At 41.8% G+C, this 12001-nt stretch overlaps 1 protein-coding gene across 1 annotated transcript in view; it reads right to left on the reverse strand.

Annotated features, from left to right (window-relative positions):
- Positions 1 to 3596: 3596 nt before the first annotated feature.
- The window catches only part of LOC146810033 (serotonin N-acetyltransferase-like), a 40516-nt gene continuing 32111 nt past the window's right edge, over positions 3597 to 12001 (reverse strand). The window contains exon 3 of the mRNA XM_085616917.1: positions 3597 to 5600. Within this exon, the coding sequence (XP_085473043.1) occupies positions 5295 to 5600 (306 nt within the window). The 3' untranslated portion in view covers positions 3597 to 5294. The remainder of the gene's footprint in view (positions 5601 to 12001) is intronic.

Below are 12001 nucleotides of genomic sequence, written 5' to 3' on the forward strand. Positions count from 1 at the left end.
CAGGTCCTCGTCACCAGCCGGTTGGACAACGGAAATGCCCTATATGCAAGAACCACAGCAAAACTTCAGAACAGACTCCATTGCATACAGAACGCATCCGCACGCCTCATCCTGGACATCCCCCGACACAGCCACATAACCGCCCACCTGAGAGACCTGCACTGGCTCCCCGTCAAAAAATGAATCACGTTCAGGCTCCTCACCCATGCACACAATGCACTCCACAACGCCGGACCCGAATACCTCAACAGACGCCTCACGTTCTACACTCCAACCCGCCAGCTCCGCTCCGCCACCCTCGCCGCCATCCCACGGATCCGCAGAACCACCACCAGAGGAAGATTGTTCTCCTACCTAGACGCCAAGACATGGAACTCCCTCCCCGCCCACCTACGTCTGACCCAGGGCCACATCACCTTCAGGAGACACCTCAAGACCTGGCTGTTCGAGCAGTAGCAGCACCGCCCTCCCTCCCCCCAGCGCCTTGAGACCCTCACGGGTGAGTAGCACGCTCTATACATTTCTTGATTGATTGATTGATTGATGCCTGCACTGACGATACGTCCACCGTTCAGGGTCAAACAATCCTGATCTCTAAGTCAACAAGACTCAGCATTATGGTCTCAAAACACACTAAAAGGTTCTGAGAGGCTTTCCTTTGCGCCAAGGAAACTAACTGGAGTAGGCCTCTTTCCATGCAAGCATTCCAAGGCAAAGGAGTTCTCACGTTCCCACTGCATTTCATGTGTCCCAGCCTTTATGTTAACGAAGCTTACAAAAGTATCCGGCAGTACATTCAACAATAACAAAGCAACCTTGAACGTGAATAACCCAAAAGTAATCTGGGGGCCTGCCTGTGCATGCAAAAAGCTCAAGCAAGGGAGAGTCCAAATTCAAGATGACATGAGGGCATGTCAAAGCCAATAGTAAGAACTTCATAATCCTCCCCAATGTCCAACACAATGCATATTTGTGCACTATTGCCTATAGCATCACATACTTCATCTCTCAATGTACAACACAATGCACATTTTTGCACCACTGCCTATAGCATCACATACTTCATCCCTCTCTCTTATGCTTTAAATGCACAACCCACATGTTCTGTTCCTCGCAAGGCTGTTCTACTCTGTGACAGCTCTCACTTTAAAACTGCAAAGAGATTATACAAAAGAAATCTTCAAGGAAAAAGGCATATGCAGGATGTTAATTCAGGCTAGGGTAAAGTAAAACACCAAAAGTCAATTAAAATTATGGTAGTAAGGTGTCATCATGCGGTTTCAAGCCATAGGAGTGCCTCTAGCACTACAACCACTTGTATGTTCTTTCTCCTGGAGGGGGCAGGTTTTTGACAGCTAAACTGGCACGATTAGCTGCAAAATTACAATCTTCTCAATTTAGAATTGAATATGTGCCTTGAAGATTGAATGTTCATGCAGATATTTTGTCACAGTCACCTTTAACTGGGAAGTCTGTTAAAAATGAAGCAGATGATGATTGTAAAGTGGCATTTATGGTGGAGGACATCAAGGCCTGGGATCACTCAAGTGTAGATCTGGGTGTAATTTCTAAGGGAGTCTGGGAAAGTCAACTAATGAAGGATGTTGAAATAAATTTGGTATCTAACAACATGAGTACGGGCTGGCCGGAAGAGAAGAAATTAAGTGGAGAAACTGCTGTATTTTTTAAAGTGAGAAATGAGTTAATGTGTAATGGGTTTTATTTGTTTCGGGGTGATAAGGTTGTGACACCTTTTGGTTTAAGGAAGGACATTTTCCATATGAGACATAAAGGACATATTAGGATGCCAGCCAGTAAGAGGCGCATTCATGAACTTTATCCGTGGCTTGGTACTTATGGTATGATTGAGGATTTGGTGAGAGGGTGTAATTTGTGTGCCAACAGTGACAAATCGGTGAAACAGTGTGGTACTGAATCCTCTTCCATTAAATTTGCTACAGGTCATGGAGGAAGTTGGACGTGGATATTTTGGGTCCGTTTTGTATGTTTCTTGAGAAATAGGCTTTTGCCATTGTCATAGTCAATTATGTTTCAAAATAGCCAGTAGTTAAGATGACTGAAAAAATAACTATAGAGGCCGTCATTGAATTTTTGGGGCATGTTTTTTGCAGAGAAGTGTTACCAGACGAGTTGATCTCTGACAACGGCCCACAGTTTGTAAGTAAGGTTTGAAGACTATTTATCAAGGTGTGGTGTAAAGCATAAGAAAGCTGCCAACTATTATCCCCAGTCCAACAGTCAGAGTGAGAGATTTATCCGAGTTGTTGCAAATCTATTCAGTTGACCTGTAAGGTTGGATGACCTTGGACAAAAGCCTAGAAGGCCACATTATTGTCATATTGTACGATGCCGAATTTAGTTTCAGGATACCTGCCTTTTGAACTACTTCATGGCAGGAAACCGGAAACCAATTTGCCTCCGTAGTGGTTGAAGGATTGTAAAGGAGATTTAGATGCAGGTATTGGTTATAAAAAGATCAAGGAATGTGTGGAAGCTTATGAAGAAAAATTTAGGAAGGTTATGGATAAGTACCGAGGAAAACCATCAGTTTTATAAATGTATCTAGGTGACTGGGTTTGTATCAGGAAGGTGTTAGTATCAGGGAAAGAGGTACCCAAATGGACAGATCCAATTGGGGTTGTGGAGATTTATGATAATGCTCTGAAGGTCCATGGAGGGAAAATTTGGAATATGAGCACAGTCTCTGTAGAAATCCCTCCTGTTCTGAGTCAAATGATATGGAGCAGGTTTCCATGAGAATGGATGAAACTAATGTCTTCATGGATGTGGAATGAGTACTATGGGTGTTGAAAATGTATTAAGAAAATGTTCAAGAACCAAAGGGTCTCCTGCGAAATGTTCAAAATATGTCAATTATTAAATAAATAGCATGCCCTGAGCTGGAAGTATATTTGTGATGGTGATGTAGTTATTCTTATTTATGTTCTGCTCACATATTTTATTTAATATTTTTATATAGTTTGTTTATTAGTTTTAGGGATTAATTATGTTTTATAATTTTCTGTTTCTGTCAATGTATTTTTCGCCAAAGGGGAGAGGTGTGTTATATCCTTCATCTTGGAACCTGGGAGGGGCAGAATGCGGGTGGAATGGTGTGGGTAGAATGAAGTGGGATAGAAGCTTCAGGTGGATCCAAGAAAGGCATTTAGACAGATAGAGAGCTCTCCTTTGCTGGCTGTGATTGTTGACTGCCTTTTTGTGTGGAAATAAATCTACTTTAAAACCATTGTACCAGAGTTCTTCATTGCTACACTTACTGTATATTGTTGCGTCGAGATAACCCAGATGAGTTGAGCCATGCATGTTAGCAAGTTAAATAATTTGTTCATTTATACATATGAACATCCAGGTTCATTTCAACAGGATGTGGTTTGAGTTTAATATATTTTTTAAAGTTTGCATTTGTTAACAGAACATCTGAATTTTTTATTAAAAGCCATCATGATATCAATATCTGATTACCTACTTTGTCTCAACTAACAGACATGGTTAACCATTTGAAATCATTTGCTTCTCTTGTTTGAACTATTGGATAATAAAATAAAAAGCATGACAAATGTAAACAAAATTTGTTTATTTGCTTTTGATTAGAATAATCAAACAAACAATCATGGTTTTGTGGTGAAGGTCGGTGTTCTGTGATCGTACCCTGGGGTTGGTTTCTCATAGCTCTCACTAGAAAGGTCAAAGGTCACCCTTCCGGGGTGTCTCTGGTTGAAGGGCCTCTGTGAGTATCAGCAATGTATTATTAAATGCTGGGTTTCCCTTGGGGGTATACTTTGAGTGAAAGCAATATTTTAGCAGGGTAGTGTGTGGAAAGGGGCATGAGGTGAAGTTGTTTTATGGATGTACAAGAAGAGGGCACCATGTTTTTTTTGGTTTTTTTTAACTCTTTTATATTAAACAAGCTCAAAAAACAGTAAGGGCACCATGGTTTGAAGCCCAGGGCATGGTTGTTGTTAGTTCAGCAGGCCAGGCCACCCATTGCACTGGGTGGCCTGGTAGAGTGAGTGGCCCACATCACCCCAGTTATGGCTGCCTTTTACCACCCATCCAAGAGGGAGCAGCCAATTTTCTTGTTAATTCACTGAGTTAAACCTGACTGCCAGGCTCCTACTGCAGAAATGCCTCCTTTGGATTGGATTGTGGCCCCCTTGATGACAGTGTTGTCAATGGTTAAACCATGATGGGTTTAAAGGTTGTCTGTGGGTACACACTTCAGAAGCACACAAACAATAAATGGATGCAGAGATTACTAAAGCGGGACATGAAGGCTGGCCTTAGAATGGACGGTCTGTGTATCTGTACTTCAGCATCACTGAGCTGTCTACAGATGGATTTATTGGGGTTTCCTCTAAAAACCTCTAGGTGCCTGAGAGTACTTAGGTATCATACATATGTACAGAGGTGGGACCCCTGGAGAGGGACGCAAGTGGCCAACCTGTAATTGGAGTGGCATCTCAAGACACAGTGCTTTACACCAAGACATGTCATGGGCACTTTGCTGTGGGCTGATGAAGTGACTATATGTAAATCTAGAGATTACTAGGCAGTGGTCTCATTGGAAATCCTGCCACCTATTCATGCTGCTGAGGATTTCTGCTTCCTTGGCTGCTTTTCGACATTTGCTTAATCTGTGGCTACGGTGCTGTGTGACTGGGTTTCTTAAGGGAAACCAAGGAGTTCTGCAATATCTTGACTGTGTATCAGGTCTTTAAAAGTACTTTTGTCTGGCTGTTTGAAAACCAGAGGCCCAGATGAGGCTTTCAGTTTGTTAATTCCTCCTAGAGACATAGATGGACTTGTGGCAACAGAAAGGGGAGTCAAGCTGAGCACAGCCGCGGAAACTGAAGGCCATTATCCTCCGACAAAGCCTCTACTTCTGGGTTGCCTAGCCCTTGACAGTCAAGAGTGAAGTTAGCCCCCTGTGTGCATTCAAGGACTTTCATGCCCTCCAGGGGCCCCTGAGCTATGAGGGCTAACAATAGAGAACTTGATCCTTTCAACTGGTGCACTCTGTCCTATTACAACGTAATGTTTACCTCCTGACATTTAGTACCCTGTAATTATGGCTTTGAAAACATGCTAATACCCAGATGTCCACTTCGAGTCCCAGTAGTCCCTTGTTGAAAGGACTTGTTCCCATGCCAACCTGGACAGTCTGATGCTGTTGGCCAATCAGGGCCTGTAAAACAATTGATTGCCTAAGAAACCCTAAGGTCTATGTTTTGGTTAGAGGACCTGGCAGTAGGCTAACACTCACTGTTCTGGTGCATGAATGCATGGCCCTGCACTGGGTACAGCATCTCGATGAAGGTGAGTGAGCCTACAGTGACCTCGGATGGGCCCAGAACCTTGAAGCCACACTTGGAGTAAAATGGTATGAGATAATCTTCACACATGAGTATGGCCCGGCGGGCATAGGGCAGACAGCGTAGGTACTGCAGGTAGCGCCCCATCAAGATGGATCCCCTCCCTTGCTGGCGGAAGGTGTGATGCACAGCCAGCACATGGATGTGAACTGTGGTGCCTTCCTGCTTGTGCAGCGTTAGAGCATCCTGAGGAGAAGACAAACAGCAAGATACACATCAGTCATTTTATGCATGGCCAGTTAAACACCTGTACAAAAATGCCAGCTTTAGAATGGCAGGCCTTATCGCTAAGCAATCGGGGCCTTATTCACAATGCTGTCATGGAGGAGTCTGTACTCATGGCGGAATCTCCACAATGATAGTTGAGCTGGAATCTCAGCAGTGAGAATTCTCACTGAGGAGATTCTGCTCTGCGTGCTGAAACTCCCCCACGACTGTAGGGCTTTCGCCACGGGTACGGGGCCTTCGCCACAAGTGTGGAGGCTGTTTGCGAATCAGACCCTCAGACTTTTAATTAAAGTGAAACAACTGGATCAGTTAAAAGACCAGTGTTTAATATGAGTGGTGGTTGATGGTGGTGCCCCATCAGCACTCTTGAGAACCGGCACCTATTTCTCCTAATTTACTGTAGTAGTGTAGTTATCCACAAGAACTCCAGTAAGCGTTGATTATCTATGAACAATGTCACTTGCTTGTCAATGCCTGGCCACCAGTAAATGCTTTTAAGAGCCTTAAGTGTTGCAGAAATTCCTAAATGACCATTATGTGCAATATTTATTAACTTTCCCTTAGAGATACGGGTGGAACGAACAAACCATTTCTCACACATACTCCATTTTCAAATGATATCTATTCACTAATTTGAGCAAAAGCCTTGATATCATTACTTAAACCTTTAATAGCTGGCAATTTACTTTTGTTGAAAATTCCCACTTTTTTAAGAGTTTCATCATGTTCCATTGCTGAAGCCCACTCCTCTTGTGATATGCTGCCATTGCATTTAGAGACAGCATCTATGAGACCAACTACACAATCTTTGTGGAAGTCATCTTCACCTTCACTACAATTGGGCAAAGGTATGCGAGAAAGGCAGTCAGCACAGATATTTTTACCACCTTGAATATACTTGATGTTAAGATTATATTCTTGAAGTTTAGATAGACAGTAAGTGGTACAGGTCTGACTTTATGTATTATTGGTGTGGCGTTCTTTTTCAACATTATGGTGTGTTTGTATCCTTTTACCACCCCCACTGTGTTCTTGAATACATTTGGAAAAAAACGTATAATGTTTTCTACCTTCATGTCGGATTGAATACTTGTCACAATATTGGAAGGAATATCACCAAGTACTACAGGGGGATCCTGTCCAGGGCGTAATATTATGCCCAGGAGGGCAAGATCTTTCCAACCTATGATGTCTCTTCCTCTGACGGCTACGTAGATCTTTGTCTTAACAGCTCTGCCAAGACACTCTACTTTATCCCAAAAGTAACCTAGGAGTTCTATATCTTGCTCTCCAAAAGCTTTTGGGTTGATGTCAGGAGCTATCAGTGGCATTTCAATCTGCCAAAACTTATAGAATGTGCTAGCTGCAAGAATAGTAACAGGAGCTCCCGAATCAGCCATCGCTAAAATTGTTTTCCCATCAATAATCATGTCACCTAAAGGACCTTTAATGGCACTTCAATAGTGACCACGACATTTGCAAATTGTGAAGTGCAGTCTTGTACTTTTTGACCCTCCAATGAAATATTATACTTTAACTTTGCTTAAATTAGCATTCATGTTACTTCTACAGGCTCCTTGAAAGTGGCCAACCTTCTGACATTTAGTGCATTTTTTCCCTAAAGCAGGACAACCAGGATTGTTCCCTGTGTGGCTTCTTGAACCACACCGAAAGCAAACCAATTGACCTCTTAGAGATTGGCTTTTGTAATTCCTATTCCTGTAATATGTTTGCCTGTTATTAATAGCACATACAGCACTGTCATCAGAAATCAAACTCACATTTGAAGAACATGGAGGTTGCATATTTGTCTGTGTAGGAGAGGTTAAGGTTTGGTTAGATTGACTAGACAACACTTTGGACGTAACAATCGACCTCTCAATGCTTTTTGCTATGTCAATTGTTTCGGCCAAACTCGGATTGCGTGAGGTAAGTAAACGTTCTTGAATCTTCTTGGAGAAACAATGAAATACAAATTGATCTCTAATATAAGTATCAATATCAAGACCAAATTCACATTTTTCAGCTAACACTCTCAAGGTTGCTATGTAATCTTCTACCGATTCTTCACAAGACTACTTACACATTGCAAAATTAAATCTTTCCAGTAAAACACTTGAGGTATCAGAATACTGTTTGGCCATACGTAACTTCCCTTCAACATAAACGTTCCACACTATGTCTTCTGAAGTGGGGGCAGGATGTCTCGGTAAGTTATCAAAAACTCTTCTACCTGCTGTGCCCAAATGATTAACTAATAAGGCCAATTTCCTTTCTGGCAAGTATTTATCTGCAACGATTGCTGTCAGGTAATTTTCAAAGTCCCTAAGCCATTCTGTCCATTTAAGTTCAGGTTTACCTGGTTTCAATAAAAATGGTGCTGGCTGGATGACGCCCTGACTTGAAGTCATTTAAAATAAAGAAGTAAAACCTTGTTTCTCCTGTTTAGAGTAATGAAGTTGGCTTAGTTCTCTTTGACCGGTTTACAATAACATTTGTTGTTCAGAAATGGATGTAATACAAAATCAGAATTAGTGAAAATAATAAGTTCTGTCTATCAATGCATCGCTAAACTCTCTCTGCAAATCTTAAATGGGAAGATAAGGTGTGTGAATCACTGTGTGTCACACTAGCAGGAACGTTGTACCCTTTCCTTTGCCATGACTGGGAACGCGTAATTGATTGATGTCTTCATCGCGGCGTTTCGTTGAGGCTCTAATTCAAAGTTATCAATGTTCACGAAACGAGGAAACAAACTCTTCCTCCCAATTTAAGATGGCCGCCGACATGCGTGTACGGTAAGACATCACGACGTCTCCCAGGACGCAATGCGGCAAAGAGGAGAGAGAGGAAAGAACATAGAGCGCATGAGGCTGAAACGCTGGAGTCAGGACCACCGCCTCGTGTCATCCTTAGAATGAAGCCTCGAGGTAAGCAACGTCGCTCGTCCATCATTTAAACAATGCTAGTAAATGTACATGTGTTGTACTTGTATAGCGCACTGTTACCCTAGGGTGTCCTGGCGCTGTACTCATACCGCTGTGGAACCCTTCCTGGCTTTTCCCTGTGAAATGTCCACTCCTGGGCACCCCCAAGGTGAAGCCAGGCATCCCAGCGCTGTTGGGGCCATTGTGGAGATTAAGCAAGCTATTGCCCAGAGTGGGACCCATGATTAGAATAGGCACCGAGGCGAGAATTAACAGGTCCGAGGAAATTGAGCCCAAGACTCGCCAAGGCGGGAATTGAACCCTGGTCCCGGGCCAGACCTCTGCATCAGGGTCTGCCGCTCTAACCATTGAGCCACACTTCTCCGCTTCTAGTCAGCAACAGTCCTTCATATTAGCCGGTATCACTCAGCAATATTAAAATTAATTTGTGATGAACTCCGACTTGCCTCGCTTGGTCTTCTCGCACTCCACAGGTCAAAATTTAGTTCGCAATCTTTGCGTGCAGAGGTAGGATAGATTGTAGAACCACAAATCTGCTGACAAATAGGTCTGCTCGTCTGAAGTCACAACGTAGATAAGGCAGACGAATTCTTAAAATTTAAAGATTTTGAACATACCAGTCTCTGTGAAATGGTCCGATAAAGTTTCCCCGATACAATCACCATGGAAACCAAAATTTTCCGGAGATTGAAGTCGTACCCCACTTCTGGTACCAAATTGTAGTAGTGTAGTTATCCACAAGAACTCCAGTAAGCGTTGATTTCAATTAAAGTTGGTTTAATGATTAGATATCCCATAAAATTGTATGCTGAGAGTTGGAGTAATGATAAGAGCGACTTAACCAGGTATAAGCCAACCGCTAACTCCCTAAAGCAGAATCTAACATGTATGACATAACATAGTTCTAATCTAGAATCATATCATTTAAAGTAACAGTAGTGAATCACAAATTAATACACAATACTACATTTACCCAGAGCAACACAGAACAAACCTTAAAAGAGTGTTGTGTTCTTACATTGATGTATTGCTTGGCAACTTAGGAATTCTCTGCTGGAATATTAGGGTTTAGAACTTAGGGCACAGGTGTGTTACTAGGAGAGGACTAAGCAGTGAAGCTGGACGTGTTGCCTTAGCTCCGGACAATAAAGCAGTACTTACACCAACCTATTCGTGTGTATTCGTACTTAACAATTTGGCGATGATTGTCTGGAGTAGAACCCACAAGCTGAATAATTGTAACAGACCTTTCGGCTACCTGATTACTAGAACAATCCTTGGAAACAATACCTTGGATACGTCATTCACGTCCTTTCCCAAGACTTCTCTGCTGCTACGTCCCTACCAGAACTGATATATATTTCCAAGACTGTGGATTTACTTCTGCTACGTCCCTACCGGAACGGAGTCGTATCTCCAAGGGTGTGGATTTACTTGAAGCAGTGCACATTATTGTCATTGCGAAATGAATGACGTGTATTGTGATGAAGGACAGCCGTCTATCTACTGACGCGCTGCGGATCCTGTAAGGATTTTATTATTCGGATTTTCACACGTCTATACCGAAATTGGAGACTGTTTACCTTCAAGTTGACAGTTTGTTTAACTGCCATTTGTGTCAGCATTCTTGAGCCATCAGGATTCTACGAGCGTCATCGCAGCTGGAATCTTCATTGTCGGAGTCTCGGCTCGGAACTTCTCGTCACAGCATTCTTCTTCCAGTACTTCTTCGTTGGACGTCACCTCGCATCGGATGTCTATATGCAAGCGTCAGGGTCAAGAAACGTGACCTGCGTAACGTGACGCCATTTTGTTTCAAGTTAACTTTATTGCTATCCATAACGCCAGACAATCTACACGGAGTGGCATTTGTGAGCAATTCCACAATCAAAGGAATTTCTTTTTCTCTCCTGCAGTGATCGATTTCTTCATCCATTTTACCCTGTTGTATTCAAAGTACTTTCACTACATTGTGCATCAAACTTATGGTGCTATATTACATTCGATTCATAGTACTATACTGTATTGCTCCATTGTGCATCCTATTCAAAGAACTATTGTTAAAAGTCGCATTGGTTTTATTTTGCTATTCTTCATTTGTTAATTCAATATTTACCAAACCATTTTTAATCAACTTACATTGTTCTTTATTCCACCCACATAGCATGGCAACTCAAAACTTTTCAATATCCACCCCACATTTTTTTGGCTGTCTGGTGTGGAACCTCCACTTAAATGGAGCAAATGGAAAGACTATTTTTTTAATTACATCGCAGCTATAGTTTAAAAAAATGACTGCTGCGCAAAAGAAACGCATTTTATTACATTCCTTAGGACCTTATGGTTTAAATATTTACAATCAAATGTCTAAAACGCCTATTGTAGGGGATGCTAATGTTTTTCTTGCAGCCTTAAAAGATCTTGATAGTTATTTTGCACCTAAAGTATGTATCGGCATAGATAGGTACATATTTTTTCAGCGTAAACAGCTTGATGGAGAATCTGTTGACCAATACGTAGCTGAGATAAGGAAATTAGCCTTGGATTGTAAATTTGGGAATCTCTTAGATAATTTCATAAGAGAACAGCTTGTCATGCATTCAAACAACCAAGCTGTTCAAGGTCATTTGTGGGTGAATGGTGACTCTCCTCTGGTTGATATTATTGCACTCAGAGGAGAAATGTCATGCAGGTGTGCTAAAGAATTAACTGACAATAGTAAAAGTTTGGGTGTTGTTGCTAAAGTTAATAATAAAGTTGTCAAAAGCAGTACAAACCTCAAGCTAGAACAACTACCGTAAGTAATTACTGATGCTATAGGTGTGATAGTAGGGACCATTTAGCACACAGCAAATCCTGCCCTGCCTTAAAACAAAAATGCACCAATTTTAGTATCATGGGCCATTATGCCAAGGTGTGCAGAAGGAAAAGAAGTTGGAGTTAAATGTGTATTATAGGAAGATTTCCCTGAGGATGATTGTGGCAGAGATTTTGATGAGGGTAATGTCGACAATATTTTGAATCTGTCTAACAAATTAATTCTTAACATTGATGTCAACGTTACCATGAACAAACCAGAATGTTTGCTTAGTATTGGTGGTGTAGAGATCAATATTTTGCTGATTCTGGCTCATCATACACCATCATTAATGATGAATTGTGGAACAGTACGTTCATACATAAGTTGGGTGATACCTTATATGAGCCTGATATACATCCTCAAGGATATTCTGGCAAAACCATTGAAATGTTGGGGTACAGGTGGTTTACATTCAAGTTCAAGGGAAGAAGTACTTGGGCTAAATTGTACATTGCAAAGAAAGGTCCACCAGTATTGGGTTGGGTAGATTAAGGCAAGTTACACATTGTTTTTGACCCAATAGTGAGGATCAAGTTAAAGTGGTGGATGAT

The sequence above is a fragment of the Triturus cristatus genome, chromosome 7 (assembly GCF_964204655.1).
Source record: "Triturus cristatus chromosome 7, aTriCri1.1, whole genome shotgun sequence".
Classification (NCBI taxonomy): domain Eukaryota; kingdom Metazoa; phylum Chordata; class Amphibia; order Caudata; family Salamandridae; genus Triturus; species Triturus cristatus.